This window comes from Colobus angolensis, unplaced genomic scaffold (genome assembly GCF_000951035.1).
Source record: "Colobus angolensis palliatus isolate OR3802 unplaced genomic scaffold, Cang.pa_1.0 Scaffold57, whole genome shotgun sequence".
Taxonomy (NCBI): Eukaryota; Metazoa; Chordata; class Mammalia; order Primates; family Cercopithecidae; genus Colobus; species Colobus angolensis.
Window position 1 is genome coordinate 798,810 of NW_012119265.1, and position 27,060 is coordinate 825,869.

The 27,060-nt window shown below is 37.0% G+C and overlaps 1 protein-coding gene across 1 annotated transcript in view; it reads right to left on the minus strand.

Moving 5' to 3' along the window:
* Positions 1-27,060, minus strand: part of TXNDC16 (thioredoxin domain containing 16) — a 123,391-nt gene that overhangs the window by 41,640 nt on the left and 54,691 nt on the right. The window contains exons 13-16 of the mRNA XM_011961803.1: positions 21,313-21,456; positions 20,722-20,781; positions 9,215-9,383; positions 8,737-8,873 (exon numbers count right to left, since the gene is read on the minus strand). Coding sequence (XP_011817193.1) covers positions 8,737-8,873; positions 9,215-9,383; positions 20,722-20,781; positions 21,313-21,456 — 510 coding nt within the window. The remainder of the gene's footprint in view (positions 1-8,736; positions 8,874-9,214; positions 9,384-20,721; positions 20,782-21,312; positions 21,457-27,060) is intronic.

The window sequence follows — 27,060 nt, forward strand, 5'->3', positions numbered from 1 at the left end:
GTTTTTTTTATTAGGTTATGATCTCTATAAAGCCAGGTGTGGTGGCTCACGCCTATAATCTCAGCACTTTGGGAGGCTGAGGTGGGCAGATCACTACAGGTCAGGAGTTTGAGACCAGCCTGGCCAACATAGTGAAACCCTGTCTCTACTAAAAAGACAAAAAATTAGCTGGGCATGCTGCTGTATGGCACACATCTGTGGTCTCAGTACTTGGGGAGGCTGAGGCATGAGAACTGTGTGAACCTGGGAGGTGGAGGTTGCAGTGAGCCAACATCATGCCACTGCACCCCAGTCTGGGTGACAGAGCAAGACTCTGTCTCAAAAAAAAAACAAAAAATAGAAAGATATGCTCTCTAGGATTTTGCCTTCAAAGATGATAAGCCACAGGGTACACATTAATATTCTTATTATTTATTTTTTGTAAGTTCCTTTGGCTTTTACTTTTTACAATTCTGAAAACAAAGTAGAAAAAAAATTGCTAGATGTAAATTTGTAGAAAGCAAAATTTAATATGTAATTAATAGTATCTATTATGTGCAAATATAATGCTAGACCAGTGGGGTCCTCTTCTCAGACAAATATTCTTAAAATCTTTCATTCAGAATTTGAAATCCATCTCAAGAAAAGAAAAACAAGGAGAAGGGAAGTTTCCTAGATCACTGGTAAGAGTCAGTATAGTGAAGAAAACATTGGCCAGGTGTGGTGGCTCATGCCTGCAATCCCAGCACTTTGGGAGGCCGAGACAGGTGGATCACAAGGTCAGGAGATGGAAACCATCCTGGCTAACATGGTGAAACCCGTCTCTACTAAAAATACAAAAAATTAGTCAGGTGTGGTTGCAGGCACCTGTAGTCCCAGCTACTCGGGACGCTGAAGCAGGAGAATGGCGTGAATCCGGGAGGCGGAGTTTGCAGTGAGCCAAGATTGTGCCACTGCACTCCAGCCTGGGTGACAGAGCAAGACTCTGTCTCAAAAAAAAGAAAAAGAAAAAGAAAACACTGAGAGTTTTGTTACCGACTCAAGAGTCCACCTAGATGCAAAAGCAACAAATAACATTCCCAGAAATACCACTGGTCAGAAAAAACATTCTATGTTTACCCTTCCTTAAAAAAGTATTAAAAGACACATTCCTGTGAAGCAAGAGATAAAGAGTAAGGGTCTCAGAAAAGAGAAGTTGTGATATTTAAAAAATACTGTAGTATATGCTGCCATGTAAAACTATCAAAGTAAAAATAATTGTTATAAGCATATCAAAGTTGAATGCAAAAATATTAATTTGAATTGCATCAAAAATTAGATGAATTAATAAATAGAAAGATATACAGGTAGGTACTAAAGCAAATATTAAATGTTAATAGTGGAATCTAGGTGGTGAGTATATGGGTGTTTACTGTACAATTCTTCCAACTTTGCCGTATGCTTGAAAAAGTTCATAATAAAATGTTGGAAAAGTGAATGCAAGGATTTTCTTTAAAAGATTTCCAACATTTTATTATGTATGATGCAATAAATAAATAAACTGCTCAGCAATAAAGCTAATGTGAGTCCATTACATGAAACCACAGCATACAAATAAAAAAAAACATAGAACCCAATCTCTACTAAAAATACAAAAATTAGCCAGGCATGGTGGCACATGCCTGTAGTCCCAGCAACTGGGGAGGCTGAGAGAGGAGAATAGCATGAAACTGCGAGGCAGAGGTTGCAGTGAGCTGAGATCACGCCATTGCACTCCAGCCTGGGCAACAGAGCAAGACCCCGTCTCAAAAAAATATATATATATATATATATATATTTTTTTTTAGCCCATGCTACATCAAAGTAGAAGACACTCATAAGATTATAACCTAGAAAGGACTGTGTGTCTGTACTTTCATTTCTAAGAGAAAACAGAGTGAAATTCCAGTCAATGGATAAACGATATCTAAAGCAATGACATAACAGAATCTGTTTCAGCTTCTTTTCATTTCAGGTAAGTAACAGTAGAAAAGTACACCATTATTTCCATATAATTTCCTCGTACAAAAGACTCTACTTATGAATATGTCTCTTGAAAAGTCTCTTCATAAATCCATGTGTTTGTAAATCCTAAGTGACTCACAGGATGGAAAAATATATGACTGTAGATCTCAGATGCATATTCATTTCCACTAAACTAGAATATATATTTTCCTCTGAACATTCAAAACCAGGCATATTCTCTTCTCCTCCTTGCTAAAAACTGCATATATGTCAAAATGCATGGCAACCTCAAATACAAGAAAGTACTCAATTATCTAAATAAAAAGATGCATAAAAAGCTTTTCAGCTACTATAAATATATTTTAATTGCATAAAATAAACACATTTATTTAGCAATATTTTTTTCTATCACATCTTATTGAATAATTATTTTTATAGACACACATATATACATACCTCTATTTTTTAGCTCTGTCAGCAGGGAGAGTTGAGAAGCAAGAAAACCTCAGTAACTAAAAGCACTCCTAACCCCTATATTATACAAACTAGAAAACCTAAAAGACATGGATAAACTCCTGGACACATACACCCTACCAAGACTGAACCAGGAAGAAATTGATTCCCTGAACAGACCAATAACAAGTTCTGAAATTGAATCAGTAATAAATAGCCTACCAACCAAAAAAAGCCCAGGACCTGATGGATTCACAGCCAAATTCTACCAGATGTACAAAGAGCTGATACCATTCCTACTGAAACTATCCCCAAAAATTAAGGAGGAGGGACTCCTCCCCAGCTCATTCTATGAGGCCAGCATCATCCTGATACCATAACCTGGCAGAGACACAACAAAAGAAGAAAACTTCAGGCCAGTATTCCTGATCAACACTGAAAGTCCTCAACAAAGTACATGCAAACTAAATCCAGTGGCACATCAAAAAGCTAATCTACCACAATCAAGTAGGCTTCATCCCTGGGATGCAAGGTTAGTTCAAGATACGCAAATCAATAATTGTGATTTATCACATAAACAGAACTAAAGACAAAAATCACATGATTATCTCAATAGATGCAGAGAAGGCCTTCAATGAAATACCCCTTCATGTTAAAAACTCTCAACAATACTAGGCACTGAAGAAACACACCTCAATAAGAGCCATCAATGACAAACCCACAGTCAACATCATACTGAATGGGCAAACGTTGGAAGCAATCCCCTTCAAAACTGGCACAAGACAAGGACGCCCTCTTTCACCACTCTCATCCAACACAGTATTGGAAGTCCTAGCTGGAGAAATCAGGTAAAAGAAAGAAAAAAAGAACATCCAGGCTGGGCGCAGTGGCTCACACCTATAACCTCAGCACTTTGGGAGGCCGAGATGGGAGGATAACGTGAGCTCAGGAGTTTGAGACCAGCCTGGGTAACATGGCTAAACCCTAGCTCTACTAACAATACAAAAATTAGATTTCTGAATGGAGAATTATAAAACGCTATTCAAAGAAATCAGAGAAAACACAAATAAACAGAAAAACATCCCAAGCTCATGAATGGGAAGAAACAGTATCATTAAAATGGCCATACTGCGCAAAGCAATCTACAGATTCAATGCTATTCCTATCAAACTACCAATGATATTTTTCACAGAACTAGAAAAAAAGTATTTTAAAAATTGTATGAAACTCAAAGAAGGTTAAACATTATTTTTTGACAGTGTTTTTCACGTAATTTTACATAATAAATAAACCTGTTCATTCTCTCTCTTTTGGATGCTGCAGGCACCCTCTGTAACGTTTCAAAGTCAGTTTGAGGTCAAAAAGACTTAATTTTAAACTTGATTTTGGGAAGCCTATTAAATATGTCAAAAGTTTAAACCACTTATCAAAATAGATCACAGGTCGCTGTAAAATAAATCATTTATTTAGCCAAAGTGATAATTAAAAGGTTTTAAAAAGCAAACAACTTTGTTGATTAAAAAAGGACTCAGTTTTTAAAAACAATTAAAGGACCTAACAAAGATAGAATATGTCTCCTCTTTTTCCCTTTTTTGAGAGTTTATTCAAAAGGTGAATAAAAGTGTTTTATTCTGTTATTATTACGTGAAATTTATGTGCAAAAGAGAAAACTAAATTTTTATTCTTGTATTAGTGTATGATCAATTCTAAAGCTGATTTTAATAAAAACTTATAAACAAATCTCATTTCAGTCAGCTTTTAATAACACAAGATTTTAAAACAAACTCTGTTATCTCATAAAAATTTAAGTTTTCTTTAACTTTCTACAATTTATTTAATTTATATCTTTTTTATTCTTTTAATTTGAAACAATCTTTAAGTAACTTCTAAACTAAATTTTTTTCTCACATTTTTATGCCTTTATAACTTTCCTCACCAAAAATATATCTTGCTTTTTAAATAGACTCTTCATTTACAATTCTCTTACATTTAATAGTTTTAATTATACTAACTATAATTTTGACTCTTGGTAACCCAAAATCTAGCAAAAACCTAGAAATTAATTTTGAACTGTTTTATATCAATATTTGTAGATGAAAACCATTTTATAATTTTTAGAAAGACATTTTAATTTTATTAACAAATCTAAATATATTTAGCTTTTTTATATCATGTAAAAATAAGATGTCAAAGTACATAAACATATTTAATAATTAATGTTTTAGTATTTTAATTTATTTAGGAATGACTCAGACATTTCATTATTATTTAACATGACTTTAAGATTTTTGATTATTGGAAAATAAATAATGACACAGGTACCCACCTAAATGTCTTTCTCAGCTGTCCTGAGTACCCATGTGGCACCCAATGCCTATAAAAGGCAGGGCTCTTTTGGGTCCTAAATTTACACACCAGATGTCAGGACAGAAGACAGGGCTGTGAAAAGGATGTCTGGAGGATCTGACCACTCCCAGCATGGCCATGAGGCAAATCTGGGCCAAGCAAGCAGGAACAAGGGGCCCCGCAGCGGGTTACCTAAGCATTGACAACACGCCTCCAGGCCTCACCACGGCCACCTGTCCAGACCCCAGAATCTTGAAGCTCAAAACCAAAGACCAGCTTATAATAAAATGTGTGCAAAGCTCTGGGGAAGCCCAACAGCCAGCTTTAGCCCACAGACAAATCAAGTAAGTGCCAAAAATATCATAGAAAATTAGCAGTTTTATGACCTTAAAACATGTAAAGACAGCATAAACCTGTCTGACCAGTAGACCCAGACAAAAATGTCTGAATTATATTTAAGTTACACTCTTAAAGCCATTTTTATTTTACTTTGTTAACAACTTTAAAACTAGCTTTACCAAATATCACACAAACATAACACATATAGACATAGAGACATACAGATAAAAGCAGATTTTATGGCTCTTATAAAAAAAATTTCATTTGCTGGCTTTTAAATGGTTTCTCTTTTCTTTTTTTAAACCTATAGTCAGCAAGTTCTTTATATTTTTGTTTATATACATACATTTTTTAGAGACACGGTCTTCCTATGTAGCCTAGGCTGGTCTTGAACTTTTAGCCTCAAACATTCCTCCCACCTCAGCTTCCTGAGTAGCTGGAATTACAGGCAGCTTTTTTTTTTTGTTTTTTAGACAGACTCTCACCACCATCCAGGCTGGAGTACAGTGGTGCAATCTTGGCTCACTGCAATCTCTGCCTCCCAGGTTGAAGCAAGTCTTGTGCCTCAGCCTCCCAAGTAGCCGGAATAACAGGCACATGCCACCATGCCTGGCTAATTTTTGTATTTTTAGTAGAGATCGGTTTCACCATGTTACCCAGCTTGGTCTTAAAAACTCCTGACCTCAAGTGATCTGCCTGCCTCAACCTCCCAAAGTGCTGGGATTATAGGCATGAGCCGCTTCGCCTGGCCCTGGCTACCTGTTACAGAGAGTCTTTTAAAAGAGGCAATACAAATACTGAAATATTTTCTGAAGCTTCTGCACACCAATAGGCATCCCTGAATAAGCCTAATTAGAGAGTCCTCATTTTTAAATGTACTTCTAAAGTGTAGCATTTTTCATTTGAAATGTTCTACTGTAACTTTAAATTACCTTTAGTAACATTTTGCCATTTTTATAAGTGTTTGTAGGTAGTTGTAGCCAGAAAGTGGAGTACTCAGTTCTTCAGAAATGAAGGATCTCATTTTTATGTTGAATCTTGGCTTTGGCTCTCAGATTTCCTTGATCAACTTAGTCACTGACTTTTTTCCTACCTATGAGTGCAAGAAAAAGAAACAAAGGGGATACAACACAAAAGTCCCTGCAAATTTCTGAAAGCTAAAGTTCATACTACCTACAATATTGCCATTTACTGTCAGTTTCTGTCTGATTCGGACATCTGAGGCCTTTAACTAGATCTAAGTCAATTAATTATCAGATCTAATTTGATCCTGGACCCAGTCCAATTTCTGTAGCAACTTCCAAACCCAGTTCAGATGAAAAACAAATCTGCTCAAACAAACTCAGATAGCGCCGAACACAAAGTCATGGAGCTTCAAAGTCTGAAAGAGAACTTACCCACGATCCCCAGTGGCTGCGAGAGAGCAAGGGACACAATGGGCCCAGCGGGTACACCACTTGGTCACTCGATGCTGCTGGGGGTCGCTGGAAGCTCTACTACAGGTCCTATTTCTGACTCCATCTGTTAAAAGAAAAACTTCAGACTAAATTTAATAGAGTTTAACTGAACAAAGAAACATTTGCCGGTTGGGCAGCCCCCCTGAAACCAGAATAGGTTCACGGCAACCCCGGTGCTAACATGGAGTCAGAAAGGATTTACAGACAGTAAGAGGAAGTGAGGTGCAGAAATAGCTGGATTGGTTACAGTTTGGCATTTGTCTCATTTGAACAGGATTTGAACAGTTGGCCACCTTTGATTGACCAAAACTTAGCGAGTGGTATAAGAGTGGGTTATAGTCTGTTCATATATCTAGTTAGGTTACAGTTCACTACTTATGGAGAAACCTTTCGTCTGAACTTAAAATATATACAGAGGCAGCTTTAGGCTAAATTTAACAAGAGTTAGCTTTTATTAGCAAAACACAAATTTATATAGAAATGTTAATAAATTCGTAAGATTTTTATCATTATTTAGTCTCTCTTCAACAGATGTTAATGGTCCAGCTACTAACACATCAATGTGGCCAGGTGCGATGGCTCACGCCTATAATCCCAGCACTTTGGGAGGCCAAGGTGGGCGGATCACGAGGTCAGGAGATCGAGACCATCCTGGCTAACACAGCAAAACCTCGTATCTACTAAAAATACAAAAAATCAGCTGGGCGTGGTGGCAGGCGCCCGTAGTACCAGCTACTAGGGAGGCTGAGGCAGGAGAATGGCATGAACCTGGAGGCGGAGCTTGTCCAGCCTGGGCGACAGAGCGAGACCCCGTCCTAAACAAAACAAAACACAACAAAAAAAATCAATGTTTGCAAAAAAACAAAAACAAACTAAAAGAAATAAAAAGGAATGAATATCTAACTGACAATATTGGGAACAATCAATCCAGTCAAATAATGAAGTATCATACCTAGACTACATCATTTTGGCACACCAGAACTACTTTTAAATAACATTATGCTATTTAAACATATTTAATCATCTATTAATATATGTTATTAAACATTGTGAGATGATTATATGTACATTTCATCATCATTTGTGTAAAAATATGATGAAGCACACCATTTCTTATGTCAATTCCCAATGTAAAAAACAATATGAAAAATTCTTTTCAGTATTTGAATTTGGAAAAAGTTTTCTCTGTGGATTAATCAGCATCCTAACTTGTGTGTTGCAATTTACTACCTATGATGATAGATGGCAAAACTTTCATCTTTTTGTTTCTGGTTGCTACCAGATTGCTTAGGGCTAAGTTTTATGACAAATGACAGAGTTTTCTAGACTTTCTACATAATTACCCCCTACTGTTTTATTGCTGAGTTTTTACATTGTTTTCAATGATTTTATCATATTTGTGCTTTTTATTATCTGAAGACTTAAATTCTTCTTGGAAGGAGGTCTAGCGTGAATAATAAATGAGAAGGTTAGGGAAGCAGGCACCTGAGGTACAGAGAGGACAATGTCAATCGTGGGAGCAAAAACATTCAAAAGGGAAGGAAGGTGGAGGGGTAAAACACAGACTTACTTCCCAATTTTTCATAAAAATGTTTTTTTTATTAGGTTATGATCTCTATAAAGCCAGGTGTGGTGGCTCACGCCTATAATCTCAGCACTTTGGGAGGCTGAGGTGGGCAGATCACGAGGTCAAGAGATCGAGACCATCCTGGCCAACATGGTGAAACCCCATCTCTACTAAAAACACAAAAATTAGCTGGGCATAGTGGTGCACACCTGTAGTCCCAGCTACTCGGGAGGCTGAGGCAGGAGAATCACTTGAACCCAGAAGGCAGAGGTTGCAGTGAGCTGAGATCACACCACTGCATTCCAGCTTGGTGACGGAGCGAGACTCCGTTTCAAAAAAAAAAAACCAAGATTCTAACCTGGATACACAGCTTTAGCCCAATTATGTTAAAACATACATAAATATGCAATATGTAGGTACACAGAAAAAAGATGGAAGAAATTACATCAAAATTTAACAGTCTCTGAATAATTAGCTTACAGTATTTTATTTTTCTTCAAACTTCTCCATAATTTTGAAATTCTCCATAATTTAAAAATATATCCTTAAAAAATAAAACTAGCAAGCAATGATATACTGTACTGTATAATTTAAAAGCTCAGCTCTACTTACCTGTTGTCATGGTTGGACTAAATAGTCCCAGTACTGACACACTAGAATAGGAGATCAGGTCTTTATATAATTCCCCACTTAAATATTCTTCTGCTTCTTGAATCGATGTTATATTCACTGGATATGAAATCCTATTGCTGGATAAATATATAGCTATATTAAAAATTAATTTTTAAAGATATTTTCAGTTTGTAAAAAAATAAAGCATACTAAACATAGCAAACAATATATTACATAAGATAAATATCTTACAAAATATAGAAAATTAAATATTATTCTTAAAGAAAATCAGACTCATTAAACAAAATTACTATCTCCCCAAAAGTGACGAAATGTACATAGACTCTCATGAATATTTATTTTGTGATCTCAATTCTAGTATCCTCCTTAACCTATTTAAAGTGTTAGCAAAGTCTGAGAATTAGAACTTCTAAAGACCTAAACATTTAAAGATCTTATAATGAAGCTGAATACTTACAGCTGGATAAATTTTAGGAGATCTTTGGTACCTAACATTCCAGCATAAGATACTGGGTTCTCCCCTTTCTTGTACATCTTTACAATAGGAAATTCAGTAACATTTTGCTTAGTACATACATCAGACCAATCTGCACAGTTTATTCTAGTAAGAAGCATAGTAGATGTGCCTAAATAAAAGGAAAATGCACATTTGTAATTACTAATTGTAGAAAATGCATTTGCTTAGGATTTTCAATATTTTTCTATCCCATTCTTATTTTAACTTCTCAGCATGAAACACTCCTGCTTAAACACTCTCTTCCCTTGATCTTTGCAACACCACCCCCTATTGGCCTTTTCCCTTCCTTTCTAGTTTCTCCTCTGTTCCCTTTTGTAGGCTCTTCAGCCAGTAAAGTTGGGAGTCCTTCAAGGCTCAGCTTAAGCTGCCTTCTCTTGTTTTTCTTCACTCTCTTCCTACATAACCTCAATAACCATAGATAATCTAATGAATCCTATATTTATGTCTTTGGCCCAAACTCCTTGAAGTTCCAAAAGACCCATGTATCCTTACTACATTCTCTGTTTTCCTTTGAATGGAAACCTCCTCAAACTCAATAAGTCTAAAACCATATGTGATTTCTTTTCTGTGTGTGTTGGTGAATGTTGCTGCTCTTGTGCAACTCAAAAAAACAAAACTTCATCTTTCATACCTCCCCATTCCCAAGCCCTTCATGCCTATTAATTAATCAGCATGTTCTTTCAATTTTACCACCTAAATTTTTAGTATCTCTAATTACTGTCCATTTCTCTTCACTACCACTACTCAAGTTGTTATTTCTCCTGGATAACTACAATAGGCTTCCAATTCATCTCCTTGAATTCAGTGTCTCTACCCTAATACTAGAGATATCTTTTCAAAACTCAAATCTGTTTTGGTACCAGCTTACCCCCACCAACCTTTGCAGAGTTAAATCTTTCTCACCATGTACAACTTCAAGGAAGCCTTCTCTGACACACTGATCTACATCAGGTTCCCTTGACATATGCTATTATAGAACCATGCTCCTTTCCTTATCTCCTTATGTAATTATATACTATTCATTATCTGATTAACGTGTCTCTACCAAGACAACTCTGTGAGAGCAGGGACTGTATCTGTTTATTTATCACTGATTTTCCAGCACCTGCAGCACCTTAAATATGTATGTGAATAAATGACATATGTGAAACTCACATAGGACTTCAGATACCTAATCTGTCTAAATATTGTAATTTCTTTTCAGCCTAAGAAAACACATAGTAGAATCTCAAACAGAAATTCCTACTTGCTCTATTAAAAAAAGGGGAAAAGTTATCTAAAATATTATAAATCGCTGTGTGGAAAGAGATCAAATGCTAAATAAAATAAGCACCATATAACTCAAAAGAATAAATTCTAATAAAAAATAAAATTTAGTATCATACTAGATGAAAGAAGGAATCTTTGTGTATCAATTTAGAATATAGTCTAAATGTAACTCAATCATATGATTAAAATTATGAATGTGATATTTTAATATTTTATCACCAAATTTTTTTTAATTTTAACTTTAATTTTTTTTTTTGAGACGGAGTATCGCTCTGTAGCCCAGGCTGGAGTGATCTCGGCTCACTGCAAGCTCCGCCTCCCGGGTTCACGTCATTCTCCTGCCTCAGCCTCCCGAGTAGCTGGGACTACAGGTGCCCAGCACCATGCCCGGCTAATTTTTTCTATTTTTTAGTAGAGTTGGGTCTCTACCCTAATACTAGATGGTCCTGATCTCCTGGCCTCATGATCTGCCTGCCTCAGCCTTCCAAAGTGCTGGGATTACAGGCATGAGCCACAGCACCTGGCCTTTGTCTTATTCACCACTATATACCCACTGCCTAGCACAGTGTCTATTACACAGTATGTACCCAGTAAAAATGTATAGAATGTACATTGATATTTCTTCACAAATTTTAAATTCTTACATTAAAGGATATTAATACGTGAATTTTGTATGAGCATATAAACAAATATAAATCCTTATTTCTTCCCATATCAGACCTGCTAAGTTACTTCCTATCAAAGTTCTCTTATCCTTGTTTTAATCATTTTGATACAGGAGTTAAGAAGAAATCACTTAGGCAGATAGCAAGGGTATGGGAGTCCTCGGTAAGGTTTTTCTTTTTAATGAAAAGCAGCCCCAAATCTTTTTCTAACAAAGAGCAGCCTGCAAGCTGAAAGTTTGCGGGTACTGGCAGGAACTAAGGACTAGACGTTTTCAACATGGCTGCTCTGTCTTCCCTTCTCTGCCAGGCATGTGTTCCATAAGGAGCAGACAAGATGGCCCCAGACAACTGGAAAGCCCACTTGTATAAGATTAAGGTGGGTCGACCAGACTTTCCTACGCCACTGTGTAAACATCATACCTGACTGAACCAATCTATGAGCCCTATGTAAATCAGACACCACCTTCTAAAACTGGACTATAAAACTTGACACATTCGCTGCCAGCCAGTCCTTTCTGCTTGGAGACCCCCTCCTCTATAGAGGAAGCTGTTTCTCTTTCTCTTCTATTAAACTGCTCCTAAACTCCTTGTGTGTGTCTGTGTCCTAAATTTTCCTGGTGCATGACAACAAACCCCAGGGTATATACCCCAGACAACACAGCTGCTTCAATTTCATCAATAAACATCTGGTGATGCTTGTTTATACAAAGTGCCATGTTATATATTTTGCCACCCAAGTACGGAATATAGTGCTCTTCCAGCTGCAGTTCTTTCCTTTCAATAAGCATCCTCAGCATGCCTACTATTGCTAAAAATGTGATTATTCCTTTGTCCCTACAGTTGAAATGGAAAATTTTGATGTTATTTTTAAAACCAGAAAAGTAATACTGATACATATCATTAAAAGTTATACTGAAGTTATCAATTTAAAAGTTTTATTTTTATTCCTGTAAAATGGTTCCAATATTTATTCATGTTTCAATTAAAATAGTGTAATATTCTAAGATACCTATAGTATTACATCCCATATACTTGATCAATGCAGTAATTTCAAATAGGTTCCTAATTTAAAGGAAAAAACAGATTATCTTAGATACAGGTATTATGTAAGTATAAAATTTTGACATTTGCTGCCACCTTGTGACAGAGTAAAAAACATTCTTCATTGTCTTGGACTAAGAGATACAAATGGCTTTTTCCCACAAAGTCAGATCTGTCAGAAAGACAGATGATAGAACTAAATGCCCAAGGTATTATTATATTTTCCTAATTTATAATGTTATAGTGTAGGCTTCCACATAAACACAAAACATTGTAATTACCTATGCAATGCATTTCTACATTAAGTTCCCTGAACTTTCAAAATAATCCATTCTGATATCTGATTACCAAAAAAAATTGTTATTCATAAAGAACATAGTGAATGAAAAGGAAAACAAGTCCTGGGTTGCTTATCTACTTTTTTATTCTACAAACACATACAACTCTGAGCCCTTGCATTAAGGAGGCAGGTAGTTTATTTGGTCATTAATAGAAAAGAATGCAAGGAAATCTTTTTCCATTTTCATCTGGTGTCTAATTAAATGGGGTGGAGAGAGGGATAATTAACCATATTCTTGAGGAATATTATCCAATCACTACTTCATTATGATTTATATTTTCTCCTTCGTTGCTTTTCTTCTAAGTATTTGCCAATAAGGTTATGGAATCTAAAAGAAGAAAACTTAAATTTGTCCGTAGATTGCAACTTGCTTTGCATAAAGGAAAATATGAAATCAAGTAAGAGGATTTGCTTATTTAAAAAATGATTAGAGGCTGGGCGCAGTGGCTCATGCCTATAATCCCAGCACTCTGGGAGGCCAAGGCAGGTGGGTTACTTGACGTCAGCAGTTTGAGACCAGCCTGGACGCTGTCGCTACTAAAAATATAAAAATTAGCCAAGCATGGTGGTGCACACCTGTAATCCCAGCTACTTGGGAGGCTGAGGCAGGAGAATCACTTGAACCCAGGAGGCGGAGGTTGCAGTGAGCTGAGATCACACCATTGTACTCCAGCCTGGGCGACAAGAGCAAAACTCCATCTCAAAAAAAAGATTACAGATCGTTGTGTCTACAGACTTAATTATCCCTTCACTCAGTAATAATCAAAAGTTGGATGAAATGTGGTTGGGTAATAAAAGGAATGGGAACAGAGAGAACAGCATGTGGAGGCTTGCATCATGAACTTTTGCTCCAAAACTGCAGCAATACATAAGGAGAGCCAAGAGAACTGACAGACCCTCTGAAGGAAGTGATTGCACCTGCAGGACCTGGGAGACACCCCAAATACTGTGAGTACTCAAACTGGAAGTGGGAAAGGCAGATCGTCCACCCCGAACACACGCTCCCATGGGGGAACCTAAAGGTCTAGATTACAGGAGAAGATTCTGACCTTACCTGGAGTTGAGTCAATTTAGAGAGCAGAGCGAAAGCGAAATACATGGATAGAGGAAGCAGCAGGAAAATCCCTGTGGGCTCGTCCCCTACCAAGCCATCTGTGCCTCACCTCACAAGGGGTCCTTGAGGAGGGCTACCGGAGGCACTCAGAAAAGGCCACGGGCAAAAGGAAACCTCTAGCTGAACTTTGTAACAATTTGAACCAATCGAAAAGTCTCCTGGCCAGAACTCGGGGTAGGGCATGAATCCAGCGTGCAGACACCACAGGTTGGGGAAGAAACAAAGCCCTACTTATTTTCGCAGCTGGAAGGCAGGAAGCCTAGGGCAGGTTCTCAGCCCTGTTCACCCACTGCCTGCAAACAGACTTGGTGCTTTTGAGTGGGGGCACAGTGGAAGTGAGACTGGCCCTTTGGGTTGTATGGGAGCTGGGTGAGGCCTGTGACTGCTTTCCTCCACTTCCCTGACAACCTGCATGACACAGCAAAGACAGCCATAATCCTCCTAGGAACATAACTCCATTGACCTGGGAACCTCACCCCCATTCCCCACAGCAGAGGCAGCAAGACCTGCCCAAGTTGAGTCTGAGCTCAGGCACATCTAGCCCTGCCCCCATCTAATGGTCCCCTACCCACCGTGGTAACTGAAGACAAAGGGCATATACTCTTGGGAGTTATAGGGCCCTGCTCACTGCCTGTTCCTCCCGACACCAATGCACTTTTGAGCCAATCCTCTCTTGAAAGTGCCACCTCCCAGCAGGAGGTAAATCAGCACAAAACTAGTGCATTAACCAACCAAAGCTAAGGACTCTCACAGAGTCCATTTTGCCCTTCTGACACCTCCACTGAAACAGGTGCCAGTATCCATGGCTGAGAGACCCACAGATGGTTCACATCACAGGACTCTGTGTAGACAACCCCAAGTACCAGCCTGGAGCCCGGTAGACTTGCTGGATGGCTAGATCCAGAAGACAGATAATAATCACTATAGCTCGGCTCTCAGGAAGCCATATCCCTAGGAAAAGGGAAAGAGTACTGCATCAAGGGAACACCTTGTGGGACAAAAGGAACTGAACAACAGCTTTGAGCCCTAGACCTTCCCTCTGACAGAGCCTACCCAAATGAGAAGGAACCAGAAAACCAACTCTGGTAATATGACAAAACAAGATTCTTCAACTCATCCCCAAAAAAATCACACTAGCTCTCCATCAAGGGATCCAAACCAAGAAGAAATCCCTGATCTACCTGAAAGAGAATTCAGAAGCTTAGTTACTCAGCTAATCAGGGAGGTGCCAGAGAAAGGCAAAGCCCAATGTAAGGACATTGAAAAAAATTATACAAGAAGGAAGAAATATTCAATGAAACAGATAGCATAAATAAAAATCAATCAAACCTTCAGGAAACAATAGATGCACTTACAGAAATGCAAAATGCTCTGGAAAGTCTCAGCAATAGAATCAAACAAGCAGAAGAAAGAACTTCAGAGCTCAAAGACAAGGTTTTCGAATTAACCCAATGCAACAAAGACAAAGAAAAAAATAAGAAAATATGAACAAAGCCTCCAAGAAGTTTGGGATTATGTTAAACAACCAAACCTGAATAATCAGCGTTCTTGAGAAAGAAGAGAAATCTATTTGGAAAATATATTTGGGGGAATAATCAAGGAAAACTTCCCCAGCCTTGCTAGAGAACTAGGCATCTAAGTACAAGAAGCCCAAAAAACACCTGGGAAATTCATCACAAAAAGATCAATGCCTAGACACACTGTCATCAGGTTATCTAAAGTTAAGACAAATGAAAGAATCTTAAGAGCTGTGATGCAAAACACCAGGTAACATATAAAGGAAAACCTATCAGATTTACAGCAGATTTCTCAGCAGAAACTCTACAAGCTAGAAGGGATTGGGATCCTATCTTCAGCCTCTTCAAACAAAACAATTATCAGCCAAGAATTTTGTACCCACCACCAAAACTAAGCTTCCTAAGTGAAGGAAAGATACAGTATTTTTCAGACAAACAAACACTGAGAGAATTCATCACTACCAAGCCAGCACTACAAGAACTGCTAAAAGGAGCTCTAGATCTTGAAACAAACCCTGAAAACACATCAAAAAAGAACCTCTTTAAAGCATAAATCACACATGACCTACAAAACAAACACAATTTTAAAAAAAGGTATACAGTCAACAAATAGCATGATGAATGGAATGGTATCTCACATCTCAATACTAACATTGAATGTAAATGGCCTAAAGTAGCTCCACTTAAAACACAGAGAATTGCAGAATGGATAAGAATTCACCAACCATCTGCTACCTTCAAGAGACACACCTAACACATAAAGACTCACATAAACTTAAGGTAAAGGGATGGAAAAAGACGTTCCATGCAATGGACACCAAAAGCGAGCAGGGGTAGCTATTCTTGTATCAGACAAAACAAACTTTAAAGCAACAGCAGTTATAAAAAAGACAAAGAGGGTCATTCTGTAATGATAAAAGGCCTTGTCCAACAGGAAAATACCGCAATCCTAAATATATATGCACCTAACATTGGAGCACCTAAATTTATAAAACAATTACTAATAGACCTATGAAATGAGATAGATAGCAACGTAATAATAGTGGGAGACTACAATAGTCCACTGACAGCACTAGACAGGTCATCAAGACAGAAGGTCAACAAAGAAACAATGGCTTTAAAGTATACCCTGGTACAAATGGATTTAACAGGTATTTACAGAACATTCTACCCAACAACCACAGAATACACTTTCTGTTCAACAGTGCATAGAACTTTCTCCAAGATAGACCATATGATAGAGGCCACAAAATGAGCCTCAATAAATTCAAGAAAATTGAAATCATATCAAGTACTCTTTCAGACCACGGTGGAATAAAACTGGAAATCAACTCCAGAAGAAGCCTTCAAAAACATGCAAATACATGGAAATTAAATAACTTGCTCCTGAATGATCATTGGGTCAAAAATGAAATCATGATGGAAATTTAAAAATTCTTCAAACTGAATGACAATAGTGACACAACCTATCAAAACTTCTGGAATATAGTAAAGGCAGTGCTAAGAGGAAAGTTCATAGCCCTAACTGCTTACATCAAAGTCTGAAAGAGCACAGACAGACAATTTAAGGTCACACCTCAAGGAATTAGAGAAACAAGAACAAACCAAGTCCAAACGCAGCAGAAGAAAGGAAATAACCAAGATCAGGGCAGGACTAAATGAAATTGAAATAACAACAACAAAAATACAAAAGATAAATGAAACAAAAAGCTGGTTCTTTGCAAAGAAAAATAAAACTGATAGACCATTGGCAAGATTAACCAAGAAAAGAAAAGAGGAAATCCAAATAAGCTCTATTAGAAACAAAATGGGAGATATCACACTGACACCACAGAAATACAAAAGATAATTCAGAACACCTTTATGGGCATAAACTGGAAAACCTAGAGGAGATGGATAAATTCCTGGAAAGATACAACCTTCCTAGCTTAAATCAGGAAGAATTAGCTACTCTGAAGAGTCCAATAACAACCAGTGAAATTGAAATGGTAACAAAACTACCAACAAAAAAAAGGCCAGGACAAGACAGATTCACGGCAGAATCCTACCAGACATTCAAAGAAGAATTGGTACCAATCCTACTGACAGTATTCCACAAGAAGAGGAAAACGGAACCCTCGCGAAATCGTTCTATGACACCAGTATCACCCTAATACCAAAACCAGGAAAAGACATAACCAAAAAAGAAAACTACAGACCAATATCCCTGATGAACATAGATGCTATAATCCTCAACAATGCACTAGCTAACTGAATCCAACAACATATCAAAAAGATAATCCACCATGATCAAGTGGGTTTCATACCAGGGATGCAGGGATAATTAAAATACACAAGTCAATATATGCGATACACCACATAAACAGAATCAAAAACAAAAATCACATGATCATCTCAACAGATGCAGAAAAAGCATTCGATAAAATCCAGCATTCCTCTATGATTAAAACTCTCAGCAAAACTGGCATATGAGACACATACCTCAATGTAATAAAAGCCATCTATAACAAACCCACAGCCAACATAATACTGAATAGGGAAAAATTGAAAGCATTCCCTCTGAGAACTGGAACAAGACAAGGATGCCCACTCTCACCACTCCTCTTCACCACAGTACTGGAAGTCCTAGCGAGAGCACTCAAACAAAAGAAAGAAATAAAGGCATCCAGATTGGTAAAGAAGAAGTCAAACTGCCGCTGTTCGGTGATGATATGACTGTTTATCTAGAAAACCCTAAAGACTCACCCAGAAAGTTCCTAGAAGTGATAAAAGAATTCAGTAAAGTTTCCAGATACAGAATCAACGTACACAAATCAATAGCTCTTCTATACACCAACAGCGACCAAGCTGAGAATCAAGTCTAGAATTCAACCTCTTTTACAATAGCTGCAAAAAAAAAAAAAAAAATACTTAGGAATATATCTAACCAAGGAGGTGAAAGACCTCTACAGAGAAAACTACAAAAGACTGCTGAAAGAAATCATGGATGACACAAACAAATGGAAACACATCTCATGTTCATGGATGGGTAGAATCAGTATTGTGAAAATGACCATACTGCCAAAAGCAATCTACAAATTCAGCACAATTCCCATCAAAATACCACCAACATTCTTCACAGAACTAGAAAAAACAATCCTAAAATTCATATGGAACCAAAAAAGAGCCCACATACCCAAAGTAAGACTAAGCAAAAAGAACAAATCTGGAGGCATCACATTACCTATTTCAAACTATAAGGCCAGAGTCACCAAAACAGCATGGTACTGGCATAAAAATTGGCACAGAGACCAATGGAACAAAACAGAGAACTAAGAAATAAACCCTAATACTTACAGCCAACTGATCTTCAACAAAGCAAACAAAAATATAAAGTGGGGAAAGACACCCTCTTCAACAAATGGTGCTGAGATAATTGGCAAGCCACATGTAGGAGAATGAAACACGATCCTCACCTCTCACCTTATACAAAATCAACTCAAGATAGATCAAAGACTTAAATCTAAGACCTGAAACTATAAAAATTCTATAAAAAAAAAAGAAGACAGCATTGGAAAACCTTCCAGACGTTGGCTTAGACAAGAATTTCATGACCAAGGACCCAAAAACAAATGCAATAAAAACAAAGATAAATAGCTGAGACTTAATTAAATGAAAGAGCTTTTGCACAGCAAAAGGAACGGTCAGCAGAGTAAACAGACAACTCACAGAATGGGAGAAGATCTTCACAATCTATACATCTGACAAAAAACTAATATCCAGAATCTACAATGAACTCAAACAAATTAGCAAGAAGAAAAAAAAAACTCCCATCAAAAAGTGGGCTAAGGACATGAACAGAAACAGTTACAAAAGAAGATATGCAAATGACCAATAAACATGAAAAAATGCTCAACATCACCAATGATCAGGAAAATGCAATTCAAAACCACAATGCAATACCACCTTATTCCTGCAAGAATGGCCATAATCAAAAAAATTTTTTAAAAAATAGATGTTGGCATGGATGTGATGAACAGGGAACTCTTCAACACTGCTGGTGGGAATGTAAACTAATACAACCACTATGGAAAACAGTGTGGAGATTCCTTAAAGAACTAAAAGGAACTTGATCCAGCAATCCCACTACTGGTTACCCACAGGAAAATAAGTCACTATGTGAAAAAGATACTGGCACACATATTTATAGCAGTACAATTTGCAACTGTACAAACACGGAACCAACCCAAATGCTCATCAATCAACGAGTGGACAAAGAAACTGTGGTGTATATGTATACAATGGAATACTAGTCAGCCATAAAAAGGAATGAATTAACGGCATTTGCAGCAACTGGGATGAGACTGGAGACGATTATTCTAACTCAGGAATGGAAAACCAAACATCACATGTTCTCACTCATGTTTGGGAGCTAAGCTATGAGGATGCAAAGGCATAAGAAAGACAAAATGGACTGTGGGGACTCAAGGGGAAAGGGTGGGAAGGGGGTAAGGAATAAAAGGTCACAAATTGGGTGCAGCACAGTGTATACCGCTCAGGTGATGAGTGCACCAATCTCTCACAAATCACCACCAAAGAACTTACTCATGTAACCAAACACCATCTGTTCCCCAATAACCTATGCAAATAAAAAAAAATATATAAAAAAAGGAATGATACACTTAGGTTTGAGTATCTGGAACCAATTTCTTGAGTTTTCAAAAGCGTCAATGTATAAATAAGTTGTACATCAGTACACAGGTTCCATTAAATGAAACAAATTTATGAAACTCTATTATTCATGTATTCAATTATTAAAAACCAGATATTCTGCAATGTAAGGCAATATGCCAAGCCCAGTAAGCTGATATAAGGCACACTACCTAACCATAAGGAACTTACATTAAGCACACCTAATCCATTATTACCTCTCTAATAGGCCTCCCTCTTTTTCCCTATGTCTTTGCTGAGATGGTAGCACAGATATTTTCAGTTAAAGTCCATTCCTTGGATCTTTATTTGCCCACTATTAAATCAGGTTTCATAGATAGTTAACATAAAAAGATCCTGGATATTAAAAAGCATTTCATCCATGAAGAGTAAACTATACAGTTTCAAGAACACAGGGATCTTTGATCTCTCATTAGACCATGAGACTGGGTCTTGAATCTGCCAAATTTTTATCTCCAGTATTTAACTGGAGTAACTGGCACAGAATAGGCACTCATAAATGCTTGCTGAATGACTGACTTGAACCAAAAAGGTTGCTGGATTAACTGTGTAGCCACAAGTAATTAATACATAGGCTCTCTACTTTCCACTAAAGACAGTTCTATGAAGACAAATCAAAGTGAATGCTCCTAAGTACTCTTGAAACTCCTGGTTCATTAACTTAACCCTGGAGACACAAACATAGTAACCTGAAATTTTATGTGGTTTTCTACATTTTTTGCATGACATGGTTTTACAAATAGCTACAGTTCAAAATCAGAATAATAAGCGTGCATAGCACAGTACGATACCTTTCAGTTTAACTGCCACATCAATATAGGATTGCAAAAATGCCATGGATACTGCTTGCCCTACATGAAAATGAAAAATTCAACAGATATTACATGTGTATCTCCAAAGCATCCACACTGATACGTAACAAATATATAGATTTATGAGGTTTCCCAAAATTATTGTTAATCAGAAATATTCTACTATACATTTCTCAACATAGTCCAACCACTTCAGAATTTCAAAAGCAACTGATTTTCCGCACTTGTACTGCAAGGAATATAGCTAAATAGCTATGATTTGAAGACAAAAGCAATATACTTACTATAAATCTATAATAACTGTTAATATGTTAAAATCATTAGCGTGAGTCACAATTTTTCAAAATTAATGAACGTCTAGTTTAATCATTAATCTTTAATTTGTAAATCAGATATAAATAAATTGCACAATCCCAGAATCAGAAGTAAATGCTTCCATGCACACAGTCTACTTGAGACATACGAAAGCAATTTCATTTTACAACATGCAATACATGGAATGCCAAAAGTTAAATCTGTGTTTTTAAATGTCCTAATATGTAATAGTCTCCTTTGAAGGGTCATACTCACAACCAGCATAGAAGAGTACTATGCTGTCAGAAGCCATCACTGTTGCATTAAATGTTTCTTCTGTTAGTTCCACTGTGAGTTCCAAAGGTAATTTTCTCTTCCTATCTCTGAAAACAGTTTCTGCCACTTCATCATCCTGAACATCTGAAATGTTGGAAAAAAATTAATTTAACTATTGATGTATAATGAAAACGATTTAAGCTCTTCTCATAGGAAGCATGTAAGAATTCAGTACTTTATACAAACTTTTGAATTCATCCTATCTTAATAGTTAGGATGCATGATATTTAAAAAACTTTCCAGTTGCTTAACTGACTCTGAGATACTTCCTGACCTAGAAGTTGTAAAGTTTTAGTCAATTTCAAAATTAAAACTTGTTCTACAAAGAATATTAATAGTGCTGTTTTATTTATGTTGCCTCTACTATATGCCAAGCATTGTGACAGGCACTAGGAAAACTGGTAAACAAAACAGAGTCCTGACCACATGGAACTTCTACCTATGGAAAAGTCAGACAAACTGATCACTGAATCAACATATAATTATAAATTATGACCAATTTGTGAAGAAAGGTAAAGGATACACTGAGAGATTATAACAGGGTTATTTAGTTTGGGAAGCCCAAAGCCTGCCAGGTGGAGAATCAAGAAAAGAATGTTTTAGACAAAGAGAATTATATATGCAAAAGCTCTGAGACATACAAGAGTTTAGCACATACAAGGCTGAGAGAAGGCAAATTTGACTAAGACAAGATGGGGCTGAAGGAATAAACAGCATGAGAAAACTCTAGGCTAGGCAGTGGCTAGATCATAAGAGGTCACATGAGACAAGAAGTCTGGATTTTATCCAAAAAGCATCAAGTTATGAGTGGATTCTGAATATGTAAAAACCTTTCCTTAATTTAGATAGACCAATCAATAGACTGATAGATCCATCCATCCATCCATCCATCCATCCATCCATCCATGTATCTTCAAAAATACATTTGGATTCATAAATATTCTGTTAGAAGTTTGTAGAGATTGTATGGTAACACAGATGGAGCATATAACTTGACTAAAGCATAAAGCTTCTTAGAAGAGTTGATACTAGCTGAATATGAAAAGAAAAAGAAACCTCAGGTAGGCAGAGAAGAAAGGCAGTGGCGGCATAAAGAGCAAAAAGAACAGCATGAGCAAAGGCACAGTGGCATGTAAGAGCATAGTGCAGTTGGAAGTTCAAACACTGACTGGATATATTATGATAATAAGAATTGTTAATTTTTTAGATGTAATAATAGTATTAATTATGTTAATGTTAAAAATGAAAATCTGATATTTCTGAAACCCAGGGAAATACTTATAGATGAAATCATATGTTTGGGATTTGCTACAAAACAATAAGAGGTGGGGGGTGACTGGAGCAGGATTAGCCATGGTGTGATAATGTGAGGCCAAGTAATGGATAACAAGAATTTGTTCTATTATTCTATCTCTTTTATGGTATGTTCATAATTCTATGTAACAACACATTAAAAAGAAAGAAGGCAGAAAGAAGACAATACATTCATAGAACTAAAGTATTGTTTTATACATAATTTCTCATACAGTCACACACCATAATGATATTTCAGTCAACAATGGACCACATATACAACTGTAGTCCCTTAAGATCATAATGGAGCTGAGAAATTCCTATCATCTGTAATGTTGTAGCACAACACATTACTCACATGTTTGTGGTGATGGAGGTGTAAACAAACCTACAGTGAGTCATATAGCACATAAGGCTGGGCATGGTGGCTCACACCTGTAATCCCAGCACTTTGGGAGGCCGAGGTGGGTGGATCACTTGAGGTCAGGAGTTCAAGGCCAGCCTGGCCAACATGGTGAAACCCTGTCTCTACTAAAAACACAAAACATCAGCCGGGCATGTTGGTGCATGCTTGTAATCCCAGCTACTTGGGAGGCTGAGGCAGAAGAATCACTTGAACCCAGGAGGTGGAGGTTATAGTGAGCCGAGATTGCACCGCTGTACTCCAGCCTGAGTGACAAGTGCAAAACTCTGTCTCAAAAAAAAAAAAAAAAAGTATAGCACATACAATTATGTACAGTAAATAATACCTGATAATGATAATAAAGGACTAGATTATTGGTTTATATATTTACTATACTCATCATTAGAGTGTACTCCTTTCACTTATAAAATAAAAAGTTCACTGTAAAACAGCCTCAGGTAGGTCCTTCAGGAGGCATTCTAAAAGAAGGCATTATTATCATAGGAAATGACAGCTCCATGCTTGTTACTGTCCCGGAAGACCTTCCAAAGGGACACAGTGTGGAAGTGGAAGCAGGTAATATGGATGATCTTGACCCTGTATAAGCCTAGACTGATGTGTGTTTGTGTTTTTGTTTTTAGAGAAAAGTTTAAAACGTAAAACATAGGGGCCGGGTGCGGTGGCTCAAGCCTGTAATCCCAGCACTTTGGGAGGCCGAGACGGGCGGATCACGAGGTCAGGAGATCGAGACCATCCTGGCTAACACGGTGAAACCCCGTCTCTACTAAAAAAAAAAAAATACAAAAATCTAGACGGGTGAGGTGGCGGGCGCCTGTAGTCCCGGCTACTCGGGAGGCTGAGGCAGGAGAATGGCGTGAACCTGGGAGGCGGAGCTTGCAGTGAGCTGAGATCCGGCCACGGCACTCCAGCCTGGGGGACAGAGAGAGACTCTGTCTCAAAAAAAAAAAAACGTAAAACATAAAAGTTTTAAATGGAAAAAACAGCTTATAGAATAAGGATATAAAAAAAGAAAATATTTTTGTACAGCTCTATGATGTATTTGTGCTTTAAGTTAAACGTTATTACAAAACAGTCAAAATGTTTTTAAAAATTGTAAAAATGTATAAAGTGAAAAAGTTACAGTAAGCTAAGACAAATTTATTATTGAAAAAAATTCATAAATTTAGTACAGCCTAAGTGTACAGTATTTATAAAGTCTACAATAATGTAATGTTCTAGGCCTTTACACTCACTCACTGACTTACCCAGAGCAACTTCCAGTCCTGTAAGCTCCATACATGGTATGTACCCTATACAAGTGTACCATTTTTTATCTTTTATACTGTGTTTTTATTGTACCTCTTCTATGTTTACACACGTTTAGATACATAAATATCTACCACTGTGTTACAGGTACCTACAGTATTCAGTACAGTAACATGCCTAGGTTTGTGGCCTAGGAGCAACAGGCTAGACCATATACCCTAGGTGTGTAATAGGCTACATCATGTACATTTGTGTAAGTGAACTTTACGATGTTTGCTCAATGAAATCACCTAATGATGCATTTCTCAGAAAGTAGCCTCATTGTTCAGAGACACATGACCATACTATAAATTAAAATTCTAGATCTGGATTTTGACATAACCTCAGCCATTTTCTAACTGTACGACTCTAGTCAATCACATAGCTTTCTGGGCCTCAATGTTCAACTCTTGTGAAGCATGAGAGTTGCACTATATAACTTTAAGGTACTTTTAAGCACCAAATTCCATGACACTAAAAAATTACATTCTCAATACCAAAATTGGCAAAGGCCTATTTTCTTATTTACCATATTTTTTTCTTGTTATTCATATATTTTCATTTTCCTGTCAGTCTTCTCTGTTTCTTTTTCCTCCTTTCCCTCTTTTCTTATATTCTAATAAGCTACCATCACTTGTAAATTTAGTCACTCCTCAGCTCTACCTTCCACCTATTCATTAATAATATACACACTATTTTCATTTTTTTTTTTTTTTTTGAGACAGGGTCTCACTGTGTTGCCCAGGTTAGAGTGCACTGGCACGATCTCAGCTCACTGCAATCTCCATCTCCTGGGCTCAAGCGATCCTCCCACCTCAGCCTCCCAAGGAGCTGGGATTACAGGCACGTATCACCATGCTTGGCTATTTTTTGTATTTTTTGTAGAGATAGGGTTTTGTCATGTTGCCCAGGCTGGAACACAGGCTTCTTTTCTTTTGCCCTTTTGTGGAACCAGTGTTTTTCATTCTGATTCCATTTTGCCGATTTATCTGGGGCACACCTGTCTCTGATTTACATTCAAAGATGGTAATAAATTCTTTCCTAACCCTCATCTAGTTTTCCTTTGTAAACGGGAGTGATACAAACGGAGGGGGAAGAATTATACATGGGCACAACACCATATAACATTCTGGGCCAATATGGATTACTGATAATAGGAAGTTAAGATGAAAAATAAACAAAAAAGGCAAAGCTGCAAAGGAAATACTAGAAACAGGCTGGAGGTTATTGAACGTTTCCAACACAAAGAAATGAAAAATGCTTGAAATGATGGATACGCTAATTATCCTAACCTGATCACTATACATTGTATGTATTGAAACATCACTATGTACCTCACAAATATGTACAATTATTGTTGGTCAAATGAAAAAATAAAAATAAAAACCAGAAAGATAAGGCAGCATCAGAGGGTAAATAAGGCCATAGAGTCAGGAAACAATATAGGGGCTGTGGCCACAAAGAAATCTTCAAACAGGCAACTCCCACTGAAGACAGGAATCAAATAAACTGAGATTACGGACAAGTCCTCCAACTCTGAAGGTTCAAATACAGGAACCATTACAGGAATAAGTGAGGAAACAAGAGACCAGAACACAGGTCTGCTTATGTAAAGACAAGCCCACTGAGAACTCCAGAGAGGAACACAAGCAATTCTAACCCCTGCATATCGGAAAAGAAACCAGAGCTCCGCTCAAACCAAGAAACTGGTCATGGTAACAGTGAAAGCTCTTATTAAATTTATAATATAGATTTTGATCACAATGCATGGAGCTCATGAAAACGATATGTAAATTGCTTCCTTCTTGGAGCTTATAATGGTACTATATAAAACACTCAAATATTTACTATATGGTATACAAAAATGAACAAGACATAATCCTTGATTTAGAAACATTTATAGACTAGTGGAGAAGAGAAAAAAGTAAATAAACAATTACAGAAGAGGATTAATGTTATGAAAGATGTATCAGGAATAATTATTTCACTACTGCCTAACTGTTGCTTTAAAAATATGAAATTTTACACCACTAGATTATTTTAGTGAAGTATTCTTGACTGTCATTAATAAATAAGATTTTTTTTCAGGATGCTTGAGTTCTAGCCCAGGCCCCACCACCTGCCACTTGTGGGACTTTGGGCGGATCACTGAACTCAAGAAATGCAGACTCATTGTGTACAAAATGAAGGTGGTATCAGCTAACTCAGAGCATACAATCAAAGTAAATAATATGTGGGAAAAAGCCTTAAAAACCATACAATACTTCATAAATGTAAGCAATAAATTTTTTTAAAAACTGAAATAACTGAAGTGTTAAAATGTTACTGAAATTTACTCCTTATACCATTAACAATTGATTTATTTACAAGTACAAATATAACAATATTTATTAGAACTCCATTTCCTAATAAAAATAGTAACAGTGAATTATCATGTTGTAGTTTCTAAGTAGAGTTTTTAAACATGGACTAGTTCAGAATGGCTGAAAGAACTGACATGGAAGATGAAGGCACAGACGTGGGAAGTTTGAAGCCTGATATGTAACAGTAAATGCTAATACACTAAACAAAATATAGCATCCTTACATCTTTCAACAAACCAACTTGATAAAATGTGATTCAAGGGCCAGGTGCGGTGGCTCACGCCTGTAATCCCAGCACTTTGGGAGGCTGAGGCGGGCGGATCA